This window comes from Labeo rohita, chromosome 13 (assembly GCF_022985175.1).
Source record: "Labeo rohita strain BAU-BD-2019 chromosome 13, IGBB_LRoh.1.0, whole genome shotgun sequence".
NCBI lineage: Eukaryota > Metazoa > Chordata > Actinopteri > Cypriniformes > Cyprinidae > Labeo > Labeo rohita.
Window position 1 is genome coordinate 20,253,607 of NC_066881.1, and position 27,289 is coordinate 20,280,895.

The following is a 27,289-nucleotide window of genomic DNA, read 5'->3' on the forward strand; positions in this document are numbered from 1 at the left end:
ATGTTTTTAATAACTTTAAATTCGAATTATTTGGGATTAAAATTGACTTTTTTTACTTTGAGTGTAAATAGCATTATAAGCATGTTGTTATTCTGGTAAATTCAGTGTGAGCTTTAGTCAAGTAGTGTGTTATTCTTAAGGACATGACTGAGAATTAATTAGAGCATTGTTTCTCAGATACAACATAAAAAGCAGCTATAATGTAAAGGGAGTAGGTGAAAACCAATGTGCACCTCTTATATTATTTTAAAAGTGCTAATTACTAAAACTCACAAAGCCACAATATTGACAGAATGGTGCATCTAAAGGTAGATCTGCTGTGTGTGTGATCGTTTATCATTTTCCCAGCTTTTCTGGTTGACTGTCATGCAAAACTTGGAAATATTAGAGAAGTGTAATATTGTGAAATGTCATGGATATTTCTATACTGAATATTTTTTGTTATGCTAAGTTAAAATTATTTAATCATATGTTAGTAATTAGGCTACATTCCTTTTTAAAGAAATTATCACAAATCATAAAGTGCGTTTTGTGGATATTTTGTGGATTATGCATTATAGTAATTGACTGAATTTTGCATTGCATTTGTCTTTGTGTGCATGCTTTTGAGTTGTTGCTTTTAGCTTGCTTCTTCAGTTAACATAAATTACACAGGACAAAATAGAGTTATAGGAGTCCTACATACGGGATGGGGGATGGGCTGTCATGAGCCAGAGGGAAATAATCGTAATGTCACATGATCGTATAATGGTGTTTGCTGATCAGGGTGCGGGGGGATCATCAATCTTTAAAAATATGCACTTACTATATTTGAAGAGTTCAGATGCAAAAGCCTCTAAATCCATCTGACGTATTTTTTTTTTTTTAAATTAGCACTTCTTTCTGGCTACTTTGTATAGGTTTCTATGTAAGTACTGGTACTTCTGATTGGGCTGAGGCTTGAATTTAGCGAGTCTGAAGTAAAAGTATTTGATGGGCGTATACTATATGTCAGGAGCATTCACTCAGTGTCATTATCTCATTTTTTACCGAGGTAGCTTTTAGCTGTTTTTGCATCTGAACTCTTCATTTATTATTTCAGAGAGATAATGAAGTATTAAAGATACCATTTGCATCACTCTCAGGTCAGCATGCGTTTCACTAGCTAACTGTAAAGCTAGACAGTGAACAAGAATAACTCAAAGCTTTCTTGTATATTAAAAAAAGATGACGTTATGGAGAAGTCTGGCTGTAAATAGTTTTGTGCAGCTGCACTAAATGCATTAGGATTCTACTGGATGTGTTTGTAGGCCTGTCTGTGAATGTACAGTCTTTTATGTCTGAATGGTGTTCTCTCTCTCATTATCTTCCTGTGTTTTCTATTCTAGGCTGTTCGTCCAAGTCATTCAAGCTGTACTCCCCAAAGGAGCCCCCCAACGGTAGTGCCTTCCCTCCATTTCACCCAGGCGCAATGCTGGATAGAGATGTGGGGTGAGACTTATGTTGTGGTTATTGTGACATCTAGCTAACATCTATCTAAAGTAAAAAGATAATGCACTAGATATAAGTCGTTTATTTGAAGATCTTCATAATGCTGCTTATATTTCAGTCCGACGCCGATGTATCCCCCCTCTTACATGGAGCCTGGAATAGGGTAAGTACTTATTTGGCAGTTTACATCTTTGTCTACAGCAGTATATTTTCAGGAGACTGACAATAGGGTGTAAATACATAGTAGATAGGCTAAAACAAAAAGGTTTTGGTTTTCCTGCATGTTATAAACTATTGTAAGCCTTTTCAGTCTTGTGAAATACTGTTCATTTATATTATGTGGTTATTTTCTTGAAAAAAAGCATAATTTTTCTTGATATATTATTCAATTGCACATACACACTGCTGTTCAAAAGTTTGTGGTCAGTAAGATTTTTTTTGTATTTTTGAAAGCTTATGCTCAGCCTCAGCGTAATGCCAAAGCTGAATTTTTTAGCATCATTACTCCAGTTTTAAGTGTCACATGATCCTTTAGAAGTCATTCTGCTGATTTGCTGCTCAAGATACATTTCCTATCAGTCTTGCTGAATAAAAAAATAAAACTTCATAATGATGTCATGTTACAGGAGGCACACACCGTATGGAAATCAGACAGACTACAGAATATTTGAGCTCAACAAAAGACTACAGAATTGGACAGAGGTAAACAAAAAAATACTTAACAGAAACGTTAACACAGTCATGGTACAGATCGTCATGGCGTCAAAATGTAAATGGGGAGTAACAGAAATCCTATTCATTTGCTGAAAAGTAAACAGTAGTTTCTTTGCATGCATGCAGATCATGAAAAAGCATGCAATGTTGCTAGTTTAACCAAGTTATTTTTTAAAAAAAATTAAGATTAAAAATGATTTTTTTGTTTTTGTGCCTTTCAGCAGGACTGTGACAATTTATGGTGGGATGCGTTCACTACAGAGTTTTTCGAAGATGATGCAATGCTGACGATTACTTTCTGTCTGGAAGATGGCCCCAAACGATATAGTAATGTCCTGTTTTGTAAAGTCACTTTAGTGTTTTAAGTCTGTTTGTATTTGAATTAGATGTGAATGATTGATTTTAAATCATAGACGTGAGGAAATGCATTCATATTCTGGTTTTCCCTACTGTAACTAAATTCAAAATTGTATCCTGTTTCCAGCTATTGGCAGGACGTTGATCCCTCGGTACTTCAGGAGTATTTTCGAGGGTGGGGCCACTGAACTCTTCTATGTGCTGAAACATCCCAAGGAGTCTTTCCACAATAACTTTGTGTCACTGGACTGCGATCAGTGCACCATGGTTACACAGAACGGCAAACCTATGTTCACACAGGTATCGTTTTCCTCTGTTTATTGCCACAGTTTTAAAACATTAACTAAGGACGACCTATGGTGTGACTACAATACAACTCACTTCCTGCAGTTTATTATCAGAAATAAATTCTAAGAATAGCCTTTATGTGTTGCCCGTTCATTTCTTTTTTTAAAGTGAATGTGGTGTCAGAAAAGGCATACATTAACTCTTTTTGTGATCTTAAATGGAATTCACATGACTTCCATTAAATAAGCTCTGCAATAAGAACATAAGTTGAGCTTGTAGCAGGCTACCTGCACCATTGCCGTTTGAAATAACTAAGTCCTGTCATTTCTTCAGGTTTGTGTGGAGGGCAGATTGTACCTCGAGTTCATGTTTGATGACATGATGCGTATAAAGACGTGGCACTTCAGCATCAGACAGCACCGAGAGGTCGTGCCGAGGAGCATCCTGGCAATGCATGTGAGTTTGGGATATTCATTTGCACTGTTTACAATCCTTTGTTGCTACAGCGATCATTACAGTACTTTCAATATTGACAATCCTTATGGATTTCTCCTAGACCCCCCTACCCAAGTATTTACACAACTTCAAAAGTCCTTCTTTTATTTGAAAGGAATTAAAGGGACAGTTAATCCAAAAGTGAAAATTCTGTCATTAATTACTCACCCTCAAATCGTTCCAAACCTAAGACCTTCATTCATCTTCAGCACACAAATTAAGATATTTTTAATGAAATCCGAGAGCTTGCTGGCCCTGCATAGATAGCAATGCAACTGACACAGAAAAATAGTAAGAACATTGTTAAAATAGTCCATGTGACATCAGTGGTTCAACTGTAATTTTATGAAGCTACGAGAATACTTTTTGTGCGCAAAGAAAACAAAAATAAAGACTTTATTCAACAATTTTTTTCTCTTCCGTGTCAGTCTTTGATGCACACACCTTTCTGGGCCTTAAATGTGTCAGTTGTGTTGCTGTCTAGGCAGGGTCAGAAAACTCTCAGATTTCATCAAAAATATCTTAATTTGTGTTCTGAAGATGAACAAAGGTCTTACGGGTTTGGAATGGCATGAGGGTGAGCAATTAATGACAGAATTTTCATTTCATTTTCAATTTTCTGTCCCTTTGATACTTTCATTCACCAAGGACACATTAAATTGATCATTCAATTTGTGTAACGGTAATAATGCTGCAAATGATGCCGTTTCAATTCATTATCTTGATTTAAAAGTGTCATGGTTTCCACAAAACATAGCGAAAAGTAAGCAGCACAGCTGTTATCAGCATTGATGATAATGTTTCATGAACATCAAATCAGCATATTAGAATGATTTCTGATTGATCATATGATACTTAAAGACTGCTAAAAATGTAGTTTTCTCATCACATTAAGTTATGTTTTAAAATATATTAAATCAGATTTTATAAAATTAAAATATATTAAGTTATTTTAAATTGTAATTATATTTCACAATATATATGATTTTAAAGTGTTTTGGATTATGTAATGTAGCATAGGTGAACATGAGAGACATTTAAGCTGTACTTTTGCATTGATTCAGACCATTTTCCAGTTTCATTTTCTAGGTAATTTCAGCTGTATATATACTGTTTATTATTGTTTTTTAAAATTGTTTTTATTATTATAATTTAAAGCATAAAACCAAAGCTGTGTTGTCAAAATGTTCTTGTAGTTTTAATATATGTCTTTAGCATGATTTGTGCTTGTCTTTGGTAAAACATGGACAAAAACATGTCTACACTTCTGTTTATGTTGATTTATTAAATTCCTTCCCCAACAGGCCCAAGACCCCCAAATGCTTGACCAGCTATCAAAAAACATCACAAGATGTGGCTTATCTAACTCTACATTGAACTACCTCCGAGTAAGTCAATTTCCATCAGTCTACGAACAACAGATGTGCATTAAAATCCGTCTCTAACTGCTTTTTCCTCTCCCACAGCTTTGTGTAATCCTGGAGCCCATGCAGGAGTTGATGTCCAGACACAAGACGTACAGTCTCAGCCCACGAGACTGCCTCAAAACCTGTCTTTTTCAGAAATGGCAGCGGATGGTGGCCCCACCAGGTGAGAATCACACAACTTTCATCTGAAAGTGAAAGACGGGGTTCGTACAAGGTGCTTAAAAAGTAAAAAGTGTTTGAAGTACTTGAATTGGAGTTTTTGAAATTTAAGGCCTGGAAAACTCTTGAAAATAGCAATATTCCTGAAGAGGTACTTGAAGAGCTTGAATTATTGAAAAACAGTGTAATTATTAAATAAGTGTTTAATTTTTTAATAAGCACATGTAAAAAAAATAAAATAAAAAAAATCATACTTTTTTATTTTATTACTGTTTTCTGTTTTATTTTCGTTTCAAGCAATTCACTAGCAAAAACCAGATCAAATAAGAAGAGCCGTTAATTTTCGAATTTCAATGTCGATTTTAAAAACCATTGTGTCACAACATGATTCACTATTTTGAAGCGCTCCAATCAGATCTCGTATCGCGAATCATTTGATTCAGATTAGGACTTTGGAGCGGGTTGGCAAATCTTTCGATATAGATCGGAACTGTGCATGTCATGAATCAACTGATTTAAATCAGAAGTCGCATGTCGTGAATTATTTGATTTAGATTGGAACTTCGGAGCGGGTTCGCAAATCTTTTGCTTTAGATTGGGACCTAAGAGCACGGATTGCGAATCATTGGATTCAGATCGGGACTTTGGAACAGTTTTGCGCATGGCTTTTTTTTTTTCTTTAACCGTAGAAAACATCAAACCATAAGTGAGATCTCTGACTGAAGTCCTTGAAAATCATAAAAGTAGTGCTTGAAATATTTTACAGTATCTGTACGAACCCTGGAAAGATCCAGACAGTGTCTCACATGAGTCTCAGATATCTCCCCTTGCTCTTTCTCCAGCCGAGCCAGCAAGACAAGCCCCCAACAAGCGAAGGAAACGAAAAATGTCCGGCGGCAGCACGATGAGCTCCGGCGGGGGCAACAACACCAACAACAGCAACAGTAAAAAGAAAAGTCCAGCCAGCAGTTTTGCGCTCTCCAGCCAGGTACCTGTAAGCATCTCATTTTGATGTCCATTTTGAGCAATGGGAGACGGGTAGAAGGGTGGAGGGTGGACAAATGCTTGTTCAAGTTATGCGTAATATTAGGAAGACAGACCCAACATAGAGACAAGTGGACATGATCCAATGCTGGGCAGTCCCTGGTCCTTTAGGGCCGCAGGTCTGTGGGGTTTTTGTGCTTTTTGTCAGTCTGTTGGGTGTTTTGAGCTCCAGAGGCGCAGCCAACACTAGAGACCCGAGGTGGAATGAACCCGTGCAGCACTCAAGGATCCGGGATGCCCACCATGGCAGAGCTATTTAGTGTTCAGCATGGTGAACATAGCCTTTTCACATACAGCACTACTGGTTTAAGTTCCTGTGGCTGGTGGGGCTTGTAGTGGGCAGAATAGTGGAAGTGTAGAAAGCCACCGCGTCCCCCTACGGAGCACCCCCGGCTTGCGGGGATAATGTTTGCGCCCCTTCCTGTCCCCTGCAGGATGTGATGGTGGTGGGAGAGCCCACTCTGATGGGAGGGGAGTTCGGGGACGAGGATGAGCGGCTCATCACGCGGCTGGAGAACACACAGTTTGATGCGGCCAATGGCATCGACGACGAGGACAGTTTCAACAGTTCCCCCGCCCTGGGCACCAACAGCCCCTGGAACAGCAAAGCTCCCTCCAGCCAGGAGAGCAAAAATGACAACCCCACCTCACAGTCGTCGCAGTAGAAGTGTTAGGGGCTAGCGAAAGGCTCGAGGACACCTCGCTCGCTCGCAGGACCCGGTCCTAGTCGTCTTCTGCCTTGACGAGTCCTCAATTGGTCACGACGTGAAATTGGCCCTCCTCATCCTCCTCCTCCTCTGTCGCCATCAGACACGCCGTTTTGTTGATTCTTTTGTTTCTTTGAGATTAGTTTTTCAACACCATCTCGATCAGGCTTAGCGATCAGGCTGTGGGTTATTGTTCCAACCTCGGGTCTCTCTGTGCGTGCTGTGCTTTGACACGCATGGCCGTTTCTGTTGTGCTCACTTGACAGGGAAGGATCACTTTTTAGCTTACCGTTTAGTGATATGACCATTGTGTGCACCTCAGATTCAAACCCAACGCTCCTTTTTTAAAAACTCAATTATTTGTTTTGTAGGACCTGGTTGGAACAAAAACCTGTACAGTTCCGGAGCTTGAGGACCGGAGTTGAGAACCACTACGTAAAGTCCTTTAAGTAAAACTAAATAAAGTGTAAAGCATCGAGGTTTTTGAGTTTGGTCATGCCCGAAATGGTCACCGAGAGCTTGCCTGACCATTACGCCAGACTCAAAAGAAGTGTTTGATTTATTGTTATTTTTCTTTTCTTTTTGTTTATTTGCATTCTGTTTGGTTTCTTGTTCTTTTTGAATTTTTTTATAACAATTTCTAAAGAGAAAAAAAATAAGCAAGCAAACAAAAACTCTAAATATCCTTTGCACTCTTGTCACTGTATTTTGGATCTATTTTTCTTAAAAAATAATTATGATGAATTTTGTTCTTATTAAAACAAAAAAATTGATAATCTTTAACTGGAAAACGCTGTCAATCTCAATGTAAAATAACAAATTTTGTATTGTTACTGTTATCAATATTATTGTAAGTAGATGCTACTTTGCTCTAAGCTTTACACCTGTCTGTCTTTCTGTTTTAATCATCTTTGAAAATGAGATTACATGATCATAGCATGTATGTCTGTGAACTGCATGTGTCAGACATTAGCGATCTCAGCTGTAACAGTCTCATTGTTCGCAGGATCTAAATCCGACACTGTTAGTACAACGGCTGGTGGCACATTTTGTCCTAAGACCGTAGCTATGAACATTTCGTTTCCTGAAGGTTTTTTTTTTTTTTTACCCTTTTGAAAGCTCAATGTCTGTCATTCACACTGATTTGTTTGCTTTAAAAGTAGGGAAAACATCAAATTAGTATGCCAGCCATTGTTGTTTTGTTTGTTTTTTTTACCCAATGCTACAGACCAAGGACCAAGATCCTTTAATTGACACCTTCATGTAATGATTTTGTTTTTCCATCATTTTGTTTGTGTATTTGTGATTGTATATTTAAGATTGTAGCCAAGTTCTGTATAAGTGTAACTCTATTTACTCTTCTTTAGGACCCCTTCACCCCTTCATCTGTCCAAAGTAAAGCTAAACCTCTCATTTCAAATCGTTTCTAGATGCATTAAAGGTACAACTACCTTTTACATGAAAAGGTAGATTATAGTTTTTAAGTCGATGTACAATGTATTTATTTTTTTAAAGTCTTTGCCATTGCATTATATATCGAGACGATACATGTTGCTGTGTATTTGATGTTGCCTTTGTACATTATTTCACTTTTTATGTGTTTTTCTTTTTCATTAACCTAAGATGATATATAAGTCCTTGAATGAATCCATAAGAGTTCTTATTAAACTTTGGATAATTTAAACAATTCAGAAGCCCCTTTGAGGTTAGTGTATTGGGTTTTTAAAAACACCAGAGGGCACTCCATTGTAAGGCTTCCATTCACTTATTAAAATAGTCTAAGACTAAACTATAGTTAAGTGTAACCATTCGAAGGCACACACATTTGTTTTACTTGGATATGTCATTAGTGAAATACAGTGTTGTTTCAGGTTCATTTCTCAAATCAGCCATAAAGCAGGTGTGCTTATTTCCATTGTTTTCAGAGCCCCTTGTTTGTGATTGTTTTACAGATATATTTTTGCCTCGTGTCTGCCATTGACAATTGATATATGGTACCAATAAAACACATTTTCACAAGCAATCGTGCCTGGTACGTGATTAAAATATGCACGTCATCAGTACATTATACTATGAGAGGCTTCCTTAGAGTTTCTGATGTTATTGACACTTAATATTTCCAGGTAGGGCCTCCGCAAACAGCTCCAGATCTAGAAGTGTTTTTGTTGCACTTCATGGTTATGAACCTGTGTTTGCTAACCTGGTTGTTTATAAATGACGCTAGCAATTGAAGGCCACCAGGAAGTATGTCCTGCTTTTAAACAGAACTGTAAACTGTTAAGGCAGTTAACAGGAACAATGAGGAAACTGTGTAAAATGTCCCATAAAATTGTTTTTGTTCTTTGAACAAGTTCAAGCAGGAACAATGAAATTAAATATCTGGAATGCTTAGCAATATTACTAGTTTTAAATATAACTGCTTATTCATCTGGAATTAAATGTTTTTGGGCAAAAGAAGTGATGCTTTTTTATTATAATATTAATACATTTATATTAATACCAAAAATTACAGTAAACTTCACAGTAAGCTTCAACATGAGTTAATTAGTTAACATGAACTAAAAATGAACACTACTTATACAGCATTTATTAATCTTAGTTAATTTCAGCATTTACTAATGCATTATTAAAATCACAAAATGTGTGTGTTAACATTAGTTAGTGCACTTTGAACTAACATTAGCAATGAACGACTATTTTTTACATACAATTTAATAAAAGATTAATAAATAGTGTAATATATGCATTGCTTGTTCTTTTATGTTAGTTAAGACATTAACTAATTTTAACAAATGACACCTTGTTGTAAAGTGTTACCAATTACATCAGTGCATCTACTAATCATGTTTTCAATTGATAAATTAAAATAACTGGATATTTTTAAAGGGACAGTGCACCCAAAAACGAAAATTGTGTCATAATTTATTTATTCTCATGTCTTCCAAACCTTCCTTTCTTCTGCAAAACAAAAATATGTGATTTCTTTCTTTTGTCTTTTTATTTTTATAGAAATGTAGGCCTATAATTTAATCATTAGGTGAACTGTAACGTGTTTCATCTTTTATTTCGTATTGTAATATTTTGTTTTTGTCATTATTAGTCATTTTATAAAAACAATTTCGTCTTTGATAACTGTTTTGTCTAAATTGAAAACAACAAACGCTTAAACATATATTTATTTAAATATCATTTTAGAAACAGCAATGTAAAATTAAACTGATTCCCTTCTATTATGTTTTAAATTGATTCCCTTCTGAAAACTGACCATAAACTCAGAGCCTCCTCCCTCCCTTTCTCTCCCTCCCGTTTCAGTTTGTATATTACCTAGTTTTCCATTCTTTACCGCTTCATTCTTTATTGCTTCACTCAGCTTTAGCGTTGACATCAGTTTTCTCTCAGAGGGATAAGGACGTCAGATCTATGAGAGGATTTCAAACTCATTTGAACTAAAAAAAAGAGGAACACGCTCACCATAGCTGAAGGACTTTAAATGTAAAACAGGTACTATTGTTTATGAGTTTGCCCTGATCTGTATAACTGTTGTATCTGTCTAGCTTCTCCTTTTTTACTTCTCAGGTTACTGTTTTAGGTAATCTGGTTCAGTAGCATTTCTGTTTAACGCTAATAGGAACAATATCAGTCCAACCTGTTTATTTAAATCGCATTGACACTGACAAAAGGTCGAGTTCCGCTTCATTCTGTATTAATATTAATATTAAGAAATTCTACAACAAATGAGTTGGAAGATTATTTTATTTATCTAAAACTATTTTTGTAGCTTTCATAGCGTTTTCATTCCTGACAGTGTTTTTGTTTTTATTTTTAGTCTGGAAGATGCGTTTGAGAACGTAAGTAACTTTGAAAGTTCCTCTTTCTTGCTGTGATTCTTAGACAATGGTCACACTTGTGGTGACTGGTTTCTGGAAAAGCTTTTTAGACTAATTATGGACATTTATCATACAATAGGTGACGTCTGGTGTTCATAAGAATCGAGACATGACCTAAAAACCCACTGACTAATGCTCAACATGAGGTCAAGAATGACAGGACTTTTTTGGAGTGGCGTTTTGCTGCTCTTTCTCTGGACATTTGTGAGCGGACAACCGTCCTGTCCTATACAGGCGATAAGTACAGAACTACAAACTCCAAATGAAATACCATCCAAGCTGACCTTCAGCAGTGACTTCATGTCTCCATTTGTACATTCATTCCTGGGCACTGTCCAGCCCAATCCATTCCCTAAAGGTGAGTTAATAATGTGATGTAATTCTTTGTGTTTGATAAAGGCGTATTCAGTACAAACAGAAAATGTTTTTTAGGTACTGACTAATTTGTCATCAACAGTTTGATTACAAATGGGTTTATCTATGCAAACAATATGCTATGTGGCACAGGTGAATCTGACTTGATCTGAGTGTAATGGCTGTATTAGCCTCGTTAGAGGATGTTATTAGGCTGGGCTTGTTATGCACATGGTTAGATGGAGCTTATTCAGGTGGGATAAATGCACTAAGTTAATTGTCAGAAGCAAAGCCACTGTGCAAATAACCATGCAAATGTCCATGAGATTTGAATCATCTCCCCTCCCCTTACCAAGAGCTTTGTTTACAAAAATATGTTTATTGCTGTACCTTTCAAGCAGTGTGTAGAGTCACAATCTCCATCACAAATACAAAGGCAAGCTCTTAAAAGTTAATCATTACTTGCAAATATATTGTATGCTAAAAGAAAATTACCCCTCATGGTGCACAATCTCATAAAGTGTTCATAAAATGTTAACAATGTCCCTTTGATCTATAATTACTGGAACGAAGATGCACTACTACATTTGTACGTCTCTTCCTTTGGACAATTAATGTTTAATCTAACAGAACGAAGCATTACATTACAGAAATCTGCTGAACGAAACATTACCTCATGAAGTTGTTCAAGTTACAGTGATTAATTTATATTCATCATCACCCATTAATAGTATTATTGACTCTAGTCAGTGTTGGGTAGTAACTAATAACATGTAATCTGGATTACGTATTCAGATTCCTTGTAATTAGATGATGTTACATTATTTGTAGGTAGAATTATGTATTCAACCTACAGTATCTTTTAAATGTTCAATCTTTCTAATAGCCTACCACTTACATGCATTTAAAAAAAAAAATACAAAAAAAATAAATAAATGATATACACTGCCTTTCAAAAGTTTGGGATCAGAAAGATTTTTACGCTGCATTTACTTGATCAAAAATACTGAAAAAAGCAGTAATGTTATTACAGTTTAAAATAATGTTTTTCTAGTTAAAATATGATTTATTCCTGTGATGCAAAGCTGAATTTATACCAGCCATTACTCCAGTCTTAAGTGTCATATGATCCTTCAGAAATCATTCTAATATGCTGATTTATTACTTTTATTATGTTGGAAACAGTTCTGCTGCTTATTCTTTTTGGAACCTGTGATACTTTTTTATAAAATGTTAAAAAGAACAGCATTTATTCAAAATATAAATTTTTTATAACAATATAAGTCTTTGCTATTTCTCAATTTAACATATCTTTAACATATCCTTGCTGAATAAAAGTATTAATTTATTTAACAAAAAACTAAGAATAAAAATGTAGTGTCCACAAACTTTTAAACTGTAGTTTATATTGTTACTATATTACACTGTAAAAAAAAATCCTGTAAAAGAACAGTAAAAAGACTGGCAGCAGGGATTCCAGACATATTCCGTTAAATTACATTAAATTACAGTTTAAATGTAATTTTACATTTAATTACAGTTTAAAATGTTTGGACAGTAGAGAAAAGAGCACAGTACTTAGAAATAAAATAAAAACTAGTTCATAATTTAGAACATGCAAGCGAGTTATATCAGTAAACACCCTGGCTCTTCCAGGCTTTGTAATGACATTGAATGGCTGCCAAGAGTTTAAAGCTCAAAAAAGTGCATCCATTCTTCATAAATGTACTCTACATAGTTCCAGGGGTTACTAAAGGCCTTCTGAAGCAAAGCATATTTTACACTTTATAAAGTAAAAAAAAAAAAACTTGTTCCTGGCAAAATGCTACGACATGACATACTAAGCTACATCCTACATCACGGAAGTTATGCTTATGTCGACTCTTTATGGCTGTTTGACCTGAATGTTACTTATTTTACTTTATAAAGTGTAAAATATGCTTCACTTCATAAGGCCTTTATTAACCCACCGGAGCTATGTTGAGTATGTTTATGATGGATGGATGGACTTTTTTGGTGAGTACCTAAAAAATATTAAAATCAATACCCAGCCCTTCCCAAAGTTGAAAATGATTTCGTTTTACTCACCCCCATGCATTCCAAAATGATTTTCTTTCTTCTGCAGATCACTTTTGAAGGCTTTTTTTTTTGTCCAAATTGTCCAAGAAGTGGGCATACCAACATTTTGATTGTCCAAAAATTTATTGTAGAAAGCATAAAGGTAATCCATACAGATCCAGCTGATGAAACAAAGCACTAGGGTTTAACTATAATCTTTTGCTTCTGCTTGAAATGACAATTTTCGTTACATTACATAATGCATATTTCTTTAAAAGTGCTTCCTCTCATACAATAAATTTCACAGACACCTTTTCATGCAGCCGTTTTACACTGATTTTGGTTTTAAATGGTCATTGGTTAGTTTATTCACCCCTTACCACATAGAAACTGAAAATTATTCACAAATAACTATTTTTAAAAAAAGAAAGAAAGAAACAGCTGCATGAAAAGAAAATACAGAATTTGCTGTATTAACATATGGCATGAAAAGACTTGTCTATGCTCATTACAGATTTAATAATAATAATAATAATAATAATAATAACAAAAGGTCCACACCTGAATTGTACACATGAACCTGAATTGAATTAGGTTGAGCCTTTTCCCATAGAAAACCATTACAAAACGCCTAAAGCATTAAGACAGTGACAATGGAGGATGAAATTCTGTGTCCTTAATATATATATAAATATATATAAACGTACAGGAGAATATGAAACCTTGCGATTTAACGTTAACATGCTGTGTTCATATTCATAATCAATAAAGTGTACAGCCTACTGAATTCGCTCTCAAAACGTTTTTGATACAGATAACGTTAGCCACGCTCAGCGTTTCAAAATGCCGTTTAAGAATTTGAAAAACTGGCGGGTAATTCCAGATCTTTAACGTTATATACACTCGAACGGACCTTGATATGAATAACAAGTTCACTAACTGATCTTTATTAAAAACTGAAAATTGAAAGATGTGTGCTGCAGATTTCAGTGTTTTGCCCTTCAGCTCTCGACTCCAGTTACGTGACTTAACACTGTTTAGAAATGTTAATTAACTTCATGTTGTTCATAGCAACAAATGGAATATAATTTCTTTCTCTTTGTTTTTTTTATATATAAATATGGTTGCCCTTAATCAATGCAATAAACAAGTTAGGTCAAAAGTAATCTAAAAGTAATCAAAAAGTAGTCTGATTATATGACCTAAAATGTGTAATGTAATTTTGAATAAATAATGGATTATAATTTGTAAATAATCTACCCAGCACTGTGTATAATCTACCTTTCTACTTTGACTCTGTTGCTGTAATACATACTTGTTTGCATCAATGGCTATTTAGTTAAAAACTTTAAGTGTGAAAAATCATATTAATGTTATACATAATAATGTCATATTTATGACCTTGGGCATCACTGTTTACTTCTGAGAGTTTCATAGCACATTCAAAATGCTGTGACACTGGTTATAATGTTTATTTTGTGTTGTGTATATTAATATATGTACAATGTTTTGGCATGTTTCCCTGTAGATCTGCTGATTAGAGTAACAAAAGATAGGAATTTGAACACAGAGTTGGTTAAAGAGGTATGTCACACCTGCATGTAAATGAATGCTTTGATAATAAATAGCGCCTTTGTCAGTTTAATGCAAGAGATATTTTACTTCCCTATGAAGAAAAATATGTACTTATAATTTTAATACAGTCCCATCCAGATATAAATGTACGTGCGTGTGTGCTCTGAGACAAGTTTCTCAAGAATTTCCTTTACGATAAGTGAATCATGCCACCAGCAATATTTTGTTGTGTAAACACTATTTGCCAGTTTCGATTGGCTGCTTTGATTACACACACCGTCAGACATGTTTTGGATACACAATTGAGCAGAGCACACATAAGTACACCTATATGATGTCACCAAGAGTTTTTTTTTTAATTTGTCTCGTCTTTACTGCTTGATTTAGCTATATCCACAGCAACCAACCTGTCTAACCGCTATAACTTATGACCAGGTTTTGCAATATGAGATTGGTTTCCTGGTCTGCGTGGCCATTGGGATCCTCTACATTGTCCTGATGCCTCTAATTGGCCTAATCTTTGCCTGCTGTCGTTGCTGTGGTAACTGCGGGGGCCGCATGCACCAGAAGCAGACGAAGAACATCCACTGCAAGCGAAGAAGCTTTTACTTGGTCACATTTCTCATCACTGTACTAATTCTGTAAGCACCAGTTTGAGTGTAACATTAAATGATCTTAGGATGAAAACTTATATAAAATCATGTAATATATAATATTTTTTATATCAGTTTGCTAAATTAATATGAATTGATGTGCAGGGCAGGGAACATTTGCATGTTCCTGAGCAGTACAAACACTTCAGAGACTGTGAATCGCACCCCCACAGAACTCACCAACATCTTGGAGAATGTCAAAGGCTATCTTACCAATATTCCTAAGGTACATCATTCCTTTCCTTTTCCTTCCTTTTTCCTTCCTCACCATGTCTGCAGGTACTTGATTAAAAAATTGTGAAATACAGTTGAGGTCAAAGGTTTACATACACCTTGCAAAATCTGCAAAATGTTAAATTATTTTACCAAACCAAGAGGGATCATACAAAATGCATGTTATTTTTTTTAGTACTGACCTGAGTAACATATTTCACATGAAAGACGTATAAAAATTTCCCAGTTCAAAAGTTTACATACGCTTGATTACCTGAATGATCCACAGCTGTGTTTTTTTTTTTTTTTGTGATAGTTCTTCAGAAAAATCCTTCAGGTCCCACTAATTCTTTGGTTTTTCTACATTTTTGGACCCTTTCCAACAATGACTAAATGATTTTGAGATCCATCTTTTGACATTGAAGACAACTGAGGGACTCATATGCAACTATTACAGAAGGTTCAAACGCTCACTGATGCTCCAGAAGGAAAAACGGAACATTAACTATTGAACAGAATGAAGATGTGTACATTTTTCTTATTTTGCCTAAATATCATTTTCTTTCAGTACTACCCTTGAGAAGCTACAGACGATACATACATTTTTCCCATAAGACAAAATAAATTAAATTTACCCTGATCCTCTTAATGCGTTGTGTTTCCTTCTGGAGCATCAGTGAGTGTTTGAACTTTCTGTAGTAGTTGCATATGAGTCTATCAGTTGTCCTCAGAATGAAAAGATTCATCTCAAAATCATACAGTCATTGTTGGAAAGGTTCAAATACACAGAAATGCTGAAAAAACCATATAATTTGTGGGACCTGAAAGATTTTTCTAAAGAACAGCAGGCAGTTTAACTTTTCAGGACAAACAAGGGACTCATGAACAACTATCACTTAACAAAAAAACTAACAAACAAACAAACACAGCTGTGGATCATTCAGATAACAACACAGTATGAAGAATCAAGTGTGTGTACACTTTTGAACAGGGTCAATTTTATAAATTCAACTATTATTTTCTCTTGTGGACAATATGTAAACATATTTTATGTGAAATATATTATTCAGGTCAGTACTAAATAAAAAAACAACATACATTTTGTATGATCCCCTCCTAGTTTAGTAAAATAATTAACATTTAGCAGATTCTGCAAGGTGTGTGTAAACTTTTGACCTCAACTGTACTTAGTGCTGTGAATCGATTAAAAAAAAATAACTGAAATAAATTGTGATTAATCTCACCTAACACTGAAGTTTTTAAAATACTACTGATAAGAAATCTCTAGGAAATTGTTCTTTTTTCCCTAATATTTAACTACTGACTACAGCTATTCAACATTAAAGCATAATTCAGAGCCATCAATTTTAACATTTATTAGACTTTAAAAAATAACTGCTTCTAATTTAAGTGAATTTAATACAATCTTCACACAAACCCATTATAATAAATGTCATATTTATATGTGCCCTTCAGCAAGTAGGAAATATACAGAAATTGAAAAAACACAGATAAATTCTTAATTCTTAAAGCTACAAAAGTTATTGATTTCCTCTTTTTTCTTTTGTTCTTTAATTAATAGATGTCGCAGCTGGGTTATTAGATTATTTGGCTGCTATTACTTTAAGAGCTGCTGCTGCTGTGACACAGATCTGTTAAATATTTTTAATGCCGTTGAACTGAAAAAAAATATAAATTTTAATGTATTAAAATGTAATTTATTTCTGTGATACAAAGCAGTTTTTTTTTTCTATTCAGAATCATATGATCCTTCAGAATTCATTCTAATAGGCTGATTTGGTGCTCAAAAACCACTTCTTATTATTATCAGTGTTAAAAACAGTTGTGCTGCTTAATATTTCTGTGAAACCTGTGATTTATTTTAGGATTCTTGGTAAAAAGAAATTTAAAAGGAACAGCACTTATTTAAAATAGTAATCTTTAGTAAGATTGTAAATGTTTTTGCAGTCACTTTGGATCAATTAAACATGTCCTTGCTGAATAGAAGTCTTACGGTTTCCCTTTTTTTTTTTTCCAGCATAAACTCTGTGTAAGTTTGATTTGTATCAACAACTGAAATGAAATCAAATGCTAAAATTTATACAACTTTTTGTTCCTCTACAGCAAATCCAAAATGTGACGAATGTGGCTGGTGTGACTGTGGATAAAGTGAAAAACAACTTAGTTGGTACGTCATGTATCTCTTAAGACAAGGGTCAGAAATCAATAGGGACAAAATACCATTGAGTGGCACACAAGTGACAAAAATTAGAAATTTAAAGGGAAAAAATATTTTTCTTAATTGTAACATATAATACTGTTCTAAAAATGGTAGCCATGTTGCTACTTAGTAAAAAAGTTTGATTTGATCCATTTGTTTTCTTTTAAACTACTGTACTGATCTCACACTGAATACTTGCATTTTTGTCTCATAGAAACAGGGCCTTTACTTGGCAGATCGATCCAGAATGGTCTTAAAGGCCCTCTCGACCCAGCATTCAACTCCATTACCGAAATAGCCCGAGGTATGTACAGTATGCATATACACATCAAATAATAAAGCAGCCCCTACTTTGGGAAACTCACTCCTCCTTGACTCACCTTGCAATGCAGCATTAATGAATCCATTGATTTGCTTTTTACGTATGTGTGTTACAGTGATAAACAGCACCAGCCAAGGACTGCTGCATCTTAATAAAACCTTGGAGCTGTTGAAACCGAAGGTGGATGTAGTGCAAACTAATTTGTCTGCTGTGAGGCAGCGGATTAACAACACTTTACATTCGTCTGAGTGTGTAAACTGCACTTCCCTTCAGCCAGAACTGGACAAACTATCACTGGATGGAAGCCTTGAAGTAAGTTAAACCAGAGGTGTCATGGGGACAAACCGGTGAAAAACTCATTGGGGAATGCTGTTATGGCTGTTCAGTGAAGCATGTGGAGTCCTGATTATATCCTGAATCCACTTTAGACTTTGCGCTAGTCTCAGGTTGAGCATTAAGAACAAATAACAGCAAAAAAAATGTGGGTGGATCATTACACAATCATTCTAGCTTTCTAGACATTTTGTGGTTGTCTCAGATCAGTGTTTGAAGCAGAGCGAATTCTGCATCAATCTTCTGGGCAGAACATACGCATTACTATAATGCCCACACAACAATGTTTTGGCTTAGATTACATGACTACTATACAGCATTTCTTTAAAAGTACAGAGGACCAAGTTGTATTACCAGTCGTCTGTGCACACAAAAGCTCAAACGCTGTCATTGAAGGGAAGCAGGGACACAGGAACAAAGGAACAAACAATAAGGAGTAACACAATAAGTTATTGTTAACATGTCAATGCTTGCAAGCGATTTTCTCTTGGAAACCTAATTCTTACCTGTGTTATGTAGAGAAAAATAAGAATAGGTCATGTTATTGTGTTTGTGGATTCATGTACAGCTAGTACTGCCATCTAGTGTTCAGTGAGGTCCTCAGCTTGAAACTTGTGTGTAATATAGTGTAAAAAGATAGAAAAAAAGTCTAAAATGTATTTAAAATGCTAATTATAAGACTTATTTATAATCTATAGCATATTTATAATAAATATTTATATTTTATAGTATAAAAATGTACATTATTTAACATATTTAACGCATTTTTCCTCATTAAAAGGTTTAATTAATAAAAGATGAATAGCACTTTTGAAAAGTCTTGCCTTGCCTTGCCTAGTTTAATAATAGGGGCCAAGTTCACATGATTGTATGTATACTACCCATTTTGTCTCATTGACTCTCATTGTAATATGTGGACTTGACATTTTTAGGCTTAAAATATAGTTTAGAATGAAAAAAGAAATCATGACCTTTGCATGTGCTTTGTCTGTCACTCAATTTTGTAGTTTCCTGATCAAAATGACCTAAGGTCTGCTGTAGACAAGGCGATAAATGCTGATGTCATTGGACAGGCAAATAAGGTTAGTGCCTTATTTCACGGGTGTAGAATTTCACTTCAGTGCATTCTCTCACTCTCTCTTTTTCTCTCTACACTACACTCATTTGATAAAACATTATTTATTTATTTATTTGTGGTAATGTTGTAAATATCTTTTCTGTCACTTTTGAACAATTTTATCCTTGCTGGGTAAATACGGGAATTTCCTGAAAAATGTCCTACATATATATTTTAAGGGATAGTTTACCCAAAAATTAAAATTCTGTCATTAATTACTCACCAGTGTTGGGCAAGTTACTCTGAAAATGTAATTAAATTACTGATTATAAATAGAAACTCTGTCTATGCTTACATGTGTTAATACTTTTTGTTTCACATTAGTTGTTCTTGTTGCTTTTGTGCAATACATGAATAGCAATTCATTTGTTTTAGATATTTTATGTTTAGATTGCAGAATATTCAGAACGTGTACTTTCCTCTCTCCATGCTGACTTTGTTTTTATAGTATCTGCCTCACAGGCGCTTACCAGTCAAAGTAGGTCCCAGGGTAGAGGTCATTGGGTGTGCTAGCCAACACCCTTTTTACAATCTAGATCAGGGTTAGCGAACTCCGGTCCTGGAGAGCCGCAGCCCTGCAGAGTTCAGCTCCAACCCTAATTAAAACTCACCTGCCTTTTGCTTTCTAGTAACCCTTCACACCTTGATTAGCTTGTTCAGGTGCGTTTGATTAGGGTTGAAGCAAAACTATGCAGGGCTGCGGCTCTCCAGGACTGACATTCGCCACCCCTGATCTAGATAATAAAACACATTCTGTCGGCAAAGATGTAACGCATACTTGTAAATATAGTTGTAACTCTAATTACTAATTTGGAAAATATAATTTGTTAAATTACTCTGTTACCAAAAAAAAAAAAAAAATTACAAAGTAATGTGTTACTCCCCAACACTGTTACTCACCATCATGACTTTCCAAACCCTTCCTTCCGAACACAAATAAAGATATTTCTGATGAAATCCGAGAGCTTTCTGAGAAGTGCAACTGACATGTTCAAGGCCCAGAAATGTAGTAAGGACATCGAAAAAATAGTCCATGTGACATCAGTGGTTCAACCGTAATTTTATGAAACTACAAGAATACTACAAGAAAAAAAAATACTAAAAAAATAACAAGACGTGGTATTTTCATGAATGCACATTAAAGACTGATATGGGGTAGAGAAATTTTTTGAATAAAGTTTTTACTTTTGTTTCCTTCGCACACAAAAAATATTCTCTTTTTTTTATGCTTTATTAACAACAAATAGCATGTACAGTGCCATAACTCACTGTATAACAAAACACATTTCACATGCCTCAGAATAAAGGAACAAGGAACAAGAAGAGGAAAACAAAACAAAGCAAAACAAAAAAAAACAAGAGAGGGTACATAAGCAGTTTACCGACGAATGTATCTTACACAAATATTTACATTTCATATGATATTACAAAAAGTATTCTCATAGCTTCATTACATTACAGTTGAACCACTGATGTCACATGGACTATTTGAACAATGTCCTTACTACCTTTCTGGGTCTTGAACGTGTCAGTTGCATTGATGTAGAGTCAGAAAACTCTTGGATTTCATCAAAAATATCTTTGTGTTCTGAAGATAATCAAAAGTCTTACGGGTTTGGAATGTTATGAGGGTGAGTAATTAACGACAAAATTTTTGGGTGCGCTATCCTTTTAATGGTTGCTAGCTCTTATTCAATGTTCATTCACTCTTGATTCCCAGGGGAGAGACTTTTTTGACAGCATTCCGGAAAAGGTGAAAAATGAGACCAAACTAAGCGTGCAAAGTAAGTGTGTTGTTAAGCGTCCTTATGAGTTTGTTCATATTTGTCGCTTAAGGGTTGAGTGTAATGTATTTGAAGTTGCTAATCAGTAGTTGTTAAGTGATGTTGTGTCCTTTGTCTTTTAAAGTGGCTCTATTGGAGCTTGACAAAATAAAAAGGCAGATCACAAGTGTGACTGATGGCCTTCCTCTTGATGTATTGAAGAATATCTCAGAACCACTAACGCAAGCACAGAAATCGATCAAAGATGTTTCTCCTCTTATAGATAGATCAAGTCAAATCAGGTACTAATTAACCACGATTCTCTGTATGTTCTAATACAATGTATTTAAATATATTTGGTTTTTTATAATAATCTCAAAGTGAAGAGGACATTTTTATTGATTGATTGATTGATTGATTTTAATAGCCGGGCTGTTGGATTGATCCTGAGCTGTCTGATTTTGCTGGTGGTGATCTGTAATTTTCTGGGTCTGCTGCTGGGTGTAGCTGGACTAAAACCTAAAAACAATCCCACTGAACGTTCCGGCACATCCAACTGTGGAGGAATATTTTTTATGGCGTGAGTATAAATCTTCTTTGGATTTGTTGTCAGTGTGCATTCGTTCAGTTGTTGTATATAGTACAATTAAAGCATAATACTGTACAGGAAATAATTACTTACTCTTGTGTCATTTTAGAGGAGTAGGTTTCAGCTTCCTGGTCTCTTGGATCTTTATGTTAGTGGTGTTGATACTTTTCATAGTGGGAGGTAATGGCTACACCCTGGTGTGTAAACCGTTACAAAACAAGGAACTCATCCAGGTATTTCCAGCAACACTTATTGTGTTTAATCATATCACCATGACTAGTTGCTAGGAATTAACAGTCTCTGGTACTTCCCAGTAAATGTACATTTTTGCATATCATTGCCAGTATAGTTAATTATCATATTGTGTTTCATAGCTTATTGACACTCCAGGAGTGATTCCAAATTTCAACCTGTCGACTACTCTGAACCTGAATATAAACCTGAAGGTTACTAATGTGTACAGGTACGTCACACAAGACAGCATGACCTATGGCTGTCATTTTTACAGCATTTGTCCGATATAAGTCTATAAATCTGCTTTTTATTTGTAGTGATTGTCAACAGAATAAGGCCTTGTGGACCACATTTCATCTGAATGAGATCTTCGACCTAAATAAGGAATTAAATGTTTCTAGGGTGAGATATTATTACTTATCCTGTACTTGACGCATCACTTATTGGACACTAATTGCTGATTCTCTCAACAGTACACTCAAGATATTTATAAAACCTTTGAGGATGCACAAATCAACATAGCAAACATCACCATCCTCACTCCAGAGGTAAAGTCCCAGCTAAACAACTTCTCTAGCAGTGCCAGCAGTATGAACTTCAGCAACATTATACAACAGGTACACTGTATACTTCATTCTCATATGAGCTTTTTTATTATAAATCATATATGTATATATATATGTGTGTGTGTGTGACCCTGGATCACAAAACCAGTCGTAAGGGTCATTTTTTCAAAATTGAGATTTATACATCATATGAAAGTTGAATAAATAAGCTTTTCATTGGTGTATAGTTTGTTAGGATAGGACAATATTTGGCCAAGATACAACTATTTAAAATTTGAGGGTGCAAAAAAATCAAAATACTGAGAAAATCACCTTTAAAGTTCTTCAAATAATGTTCTTAACAATGTATATTACTAATCAAAAATTAAGTTTTCATACATTTACAGTAGGAATTTTACAAAATATCTTAAAGGAACATGATCTTTACTTAATTTCCTAATGATTTTTGCCATTAAAGAAAAATCAATAATTTTGACCCATACAATGTATTTTTGGCTATTGCTGCAAATAAAACCCAGCGACTTAAGACTGGTTTTGTGGTCCAGGGTCACATATATAGCTGTACAAAACAGCTTGTTTGGTTGCTTGATATTGCAAATTGGTGTGTCTGTCATATTATTTTAATGTATTATCTTTATTGTGCGCACACTGGTTTGTAGTGCAAACAGTTTTACCATTTACTGCACGTTGTTATTCTTCTCATTATTTCCTTATAGCGGTGAATGAACCTAAAGTCTCGCCCATAGTCTTACTTCCGTGTTGAATTATAAAGTGTATATGAGGAAGTACTTATTGAGAATATATTTATATAAATATATATTTTTGATTTCAGATCAATGATGTGTCAGGGACTAATTTGAGCTCAGCAGCAGAAAAGCTGGATATCTTGGCTGACAAACAGGTGAAAGTTACTTGTTGTCTTGTTAACACTCTCCTGCTCTAGTCAGTGACTGAGATGAATCATGTACCCTTACTTGTGTCTTTCAGAGTAACCCAAGTATAAAAGGCCAACTGCAAGGTCAAGCAAAAGATCTGCGAGACATCCAGACTGAGATTACAACTAACATTATGCCTTTGCTGGTGTGTTAACACAACACAGAAAAGTACTCAGAATTTAAATCCCAACTGAATGTTGCATTATCATTAGGAATTAATGAATGTTAATAACAATCAAGTGTTTTTAGTTTGTATCAGTTTGGTTTACTGTGATCTAAATCCTTTTCCTCTTTGCAGCTGGAACTGAACACCACCATTAAGAATCTCAGTGCAGTAGCATCACAAATCACTGTAGGTAAACACTAGCCATCATATCTGCCAGAGAGTGTTGGTATATGTAATATATACGCTACCAGTCAAAAGTTTTTGAACAGTAAGATTTTTAATTGTTTTTTAAGAAGTGTCTTCTGCTCACCAAGCCTGCATTTATTTAATCCAAAGTACAACAAAAACAGTAAAATTCTGAAATATTTTTACTATTTAAAATAACTGTTTTCTATGTGAATATATTTTAAAATGTAATTTGTTCCTGTGATGAAAGCTACATTTTCAGCATCATTACTCCAGTCTTCAGTGTCACATGATCCTTCAGAAATCATTCTAATATGCTCTTTTGCTGTTCAAGAAACTTTTTATTATTATTATCAATATTTAAAACAGTTGAGTACAGAAAGATCCAAAGATCAGCATTTATCTGAAATGAAAAGCTTTTGTTACATTATACACTATAGCATTTAAAGCCTTGGAGAATAATTTTATTTAGCAAGGATGCTTTAAATTGATCAAAAATGATGATAAAGACATTTATACTGTTACAAAAGATTTCTATTTCAGATAAATGCTGTTTTTCTGAACTTTCTATTCATCAAAGAAACCTGAAAAAAATCTATGTACATAATAATAATAATAAAAATGTTTTTTTAAAAGGAAATCAGAATATTAGAATGATTTCTGAAGGATCATGTGACTGGACTAACGATGCTAAAATTCAGCTTTGAAATAACAGGAATAAATTACATTTTAAAATATATTCAAATAGAATATTTTAAATAGTAAAAACATTTCAAAATTACACCATTTTTTCTGTACTTTGGATCAAATAAATGCAGACTTGGTAAGCAGAAGAGACTTAAAAAAAAAAACATTAAAAATCTTACTGTTCAAAAACTTTTGACTGGTAGTGTAGCTATACACTTTCTTTCTGACTCGTCCAAACTATTTTATAACACCATGAAATATGATGATTTGCTACTTGCTGTTATTGCAGGTGGTATTAGGGAACATATGATTATTTTGTCATAAAATTTCACGAGTATATGCAGTACTATTCAGCAAGTATGCATTAAATTTGTTTAAAATTGACAGTAAGGCCTTGTATATTGTTACTAAAATTTCAGGTTCAAATAAGTGCTGTTAAACCTTCTATATTAATCATACATACTATATTATACATTTTAATATATATATATGTTATATATATATAAATATATTAAAATATATTTTTTAAACTGTACTAATATTTGACAATATTTTTGTTGTAATTTCTATATGGATACGTGTGTGTGTGTGTGTGTTTTGAAAAATAATAATAAAAAATAGATAATAAAAGTAATAAAAATAATAGTAATAAAAAAAGAAAATCACACACAAATAATTTGTGTCATTTTTAATCTTTTTGGACCTAATTAAAAATACGCTAAAATTCAGAATTTCTTCTCTTTATTCATTTTGTAGGCAGCTGTGGACAGTCTTCTCAAAAAAGTTGGCTATGCTCAGGACGTCCTGAACTACAACATATCACAAATAGTGAAAACTGTGAGTGTTGCATTTAATGCTATATCAAGCTAGATCATCTGTCTGGATGATTACTGTATGATTAAAGAATCTACTGTGCATCTTGTAATAACCGTACGCTTCTTTTCTGCAGGAGAGCAAGTCATTCATAGACTGTCAGCTGGAAATCTTTAAGGCATTTGTTCACTGGGCAAATCAAACGGTATGTTTATGTCTTTATTTACATTAAAGGTTCAACCATCCTAATGATGAATTATTAATATCATTGTGTTGCACGCCATAACAGATCACGGAGAAGGTGGGTCGTTGTAGGCCTGCAGCTGCGGCAATAGACAGATCAGAGGAGCTCCTCTGTAAACACTTGGTGGAGTCTTTGGTAAGAAACTATAATCACCTTCTTTTCGCTTTTTACAGCGCTGATAGATTTGTAAGTGAACGTGATTTCCGTATAACAAACCCTTAACAAACTTTCCCGTCTGTTCCTCAGAACGCCTTTTGGCTTAGTTTGGGCTGGTGCATGATGTTCCTGATCCCCAGCATCATTTTCTCAGTTAAACTGGCCAAGTACTACCGCAGGATGAAGTATTCAGATGCTTATGAGTAAATTATCTTGTTTTCTAAACGTAGAAGCTGATCCTGAAAAAATCTACTGTTTACCTACTGTCATGGAGCAATTCATATGGTTTCCTTCTGATTTCTCTCTTTAAAGGAACAATAACTTCATGATGAATCCTTTCCCAAAGGTCCACCTCAAACCTGAATTGGAAAAATCACCACCTTTTGCATACGCACATAATTAAATATGACTGTTAAGTCTGAATGAACCACAAATCAATGAACTGACAAGCAATGACTGTAGGAAATATAACGCCAAAGTAGCTTTTTTTTTAGTGCCATAGACTGTATCAGAAATGAACTTTGTGTCAAATGATTTTTCTTAATATTTAAATGAAAACCATAACTTTACTGTTACACTTGTAATATTTTTTTGTATTATAAAGCATTAATGAGAATTTATTATGCGTTAGAAAGCACTTTAAGTGGTCCTCTAGGCATTAAGATTTAATTATGCCATTTTTTCAATAAGAAATATATCTATACTGTTATAGATTTACTACTGGGATAAAAAACAACATTTCCATTAGACTGTTCTAATAAATAAATTAGTTCATGAATAATTGGAGACTGTGACTGTATAAACCAACTAACAAGTGACCTCTTTTTGAAGTGGTGTGGCCTGTTAAACATTTCTATCTTGTGTAATGTATTAAATGCTATCATAATTAAAGGTGCTCACACTTCCATGCTGAACCTGTTTGTTTGGTGTAAAGCATCCAATGCCACAGTCTGTCCAGACGACCCGTCTAAAAACCCTTCCCCCATTACGTCCGACTGTGTCCTGTGACTGAGGCCTCATGGTGCAACTGCCATTACAACAGTGTGCCAATCTGGATGAAGTACTAGAGCAGTGGAGCACACATTCCACACATATCTATGCTGCTTAGGGGACAAAAACTAAAATGATTTCTTCACTATGTGACATTCTGACCAAAACATTAAATATTGTATAGCGCTACAAGGGCATACCTGGAAAACCATGAAAACGATCTTGGAATTATGTAAATCTAGGCTTTATGCACATTCATGTTATTTGTACAAACGTTTGGGGTTATTAAGTAGAACGTTTGGGGTTATTTAAGTAAATAACTGCTGTTCTTTTGAACTATATATAATAAAACACAAAAATATAACATTTTATCCACCTTATTCTTCAACACAGACTTCCCGTTCAAATAATGAGATGAATAACAACGTGCAGTAAATGGTAAAACTGTTTGCACTACAAACCAGTGTGTTCATAATTAGGATAATACATTAGAATAAAATGGTAAGACACAAATTTGCAATTTCAAGCAAAACAAGCTGTTTTGTACAGCTAAAAATAGCTGAATG

General features: G+C 34.5%; 2 protein-coding genes and 1 non-coding gene across 13 annotated transcripts in view; all 3 read left to right on the plus strand.

The window, feature by feature from the left end:
• ldb1a (LIM domain binding 1a) overlaps window positions 1–8,610 on the plus strand; it is a 28,353-nt gene extending 19,743 nt beyond the window's left edge. For 5 of the 11 annotated variants that reach the window (XM_051125992.1, XM_051125993.1, XM_051125995.1 and 2 more), the window contains 10 exons: window positions 1,368–1,470; window positions 1,589–1,633; window positions 2,097–2,172; window positions 2,406–2,511; window positions 2,669–2,841; window positions 3,163–3,285; window positions 4,629–4,712; window positions 4,791–4,914; window positions 5,753–5,904; window positions 6,389–8,610. In XM_051125992.1, coding sequence (XP_050981949.1) covers window positions 1,368–1,470; window positions 1,589–1,633; window positions 2,097–2,172; window positions 2,406–2,511; window positions 2,669–2,841; window positions 3,163–3,285; window positions 4,629–4,712; window positions 4,791–4,914; window positions 5,753–5,904; window positions 6,389–6,619 — 1,217 coding nt within the window. In that variant the 3' untranslated portion in view covers window positions 6,620–8,610. The remainder of the gene's footprint in view (window positions 1–1,367; window positions 1,471–1,588; window positions 1,634–2,096; window positions 2,173–2,405; window positions 2,512–2,668; window positions 2,842–3,162; window positions 3,286–4,628; window positions 4,713–4,790; window positions 4,915–5,752; window positions 5,905–6,388) is intronic. The other 6 variants (XM_051125996.1, XM_051125998.1, XM_051125997.1 and 3 more) reach the window with 6 other exon arrangements.
• Window positions 2,960–3,095, plus strand: LOC127175727 (small nucleolar RNA SNORA13). Its single transcript, XR_007829026.1, has one exon. It is a non-coding gene; the product is annotated as a small nucleolar RNA SNORA13 (small nucleolar RNA).
• Window positions 8,611–9,995: 1,385 nt separating the features above from the next.
• On the plus strand, window positions 9,996–26,638 carry prom2 (prominin 2). The gene is made up of 25 exons (XM_051126691.1): window positions 9,996–10,162; window positions 10,488–10,509; window positions 10,628–10,906; window positions 14,489–14,544; window positions 14,971–15,176; window positions 15,294–15,414; window positions 17,526–17,589; window positions 17,837–17,926; window positions 18,060–18,256; window positions 19,285–19,359; window positions 21,115–21,178; window positions 21,303–21,459; window positions 21,585–21,737; window positions 21,856–21,979; window positions 22,121–22,209; window positions 22,298–22,382; window positions 22,454–22,597; window positions 23,379–23,447; window positions 23,534–23,626; window positions 23,780–23,833; window positions 25,277–25,357; window positions 25,470–25,538; window positions 25,623–25,712; window positions 25,824–25,936; window positions 26,046–26,638. Exons 3-25 carry the CDS (start codon window positions 10,681–10,683, stop codon window positions 26,134–26,136), a joined length of 2,511 nt encoding a protein of 836 aa, XP_050982648.1. The 5' UTR covers window positions 9,996–10,162; window positions 10,488–10,509; window positions 10,628–10,680; the 3' UTR covers window positions 26,137–26,638.
• Window positions 26,639–27,289: the final 651 nt, after the last annotated feature.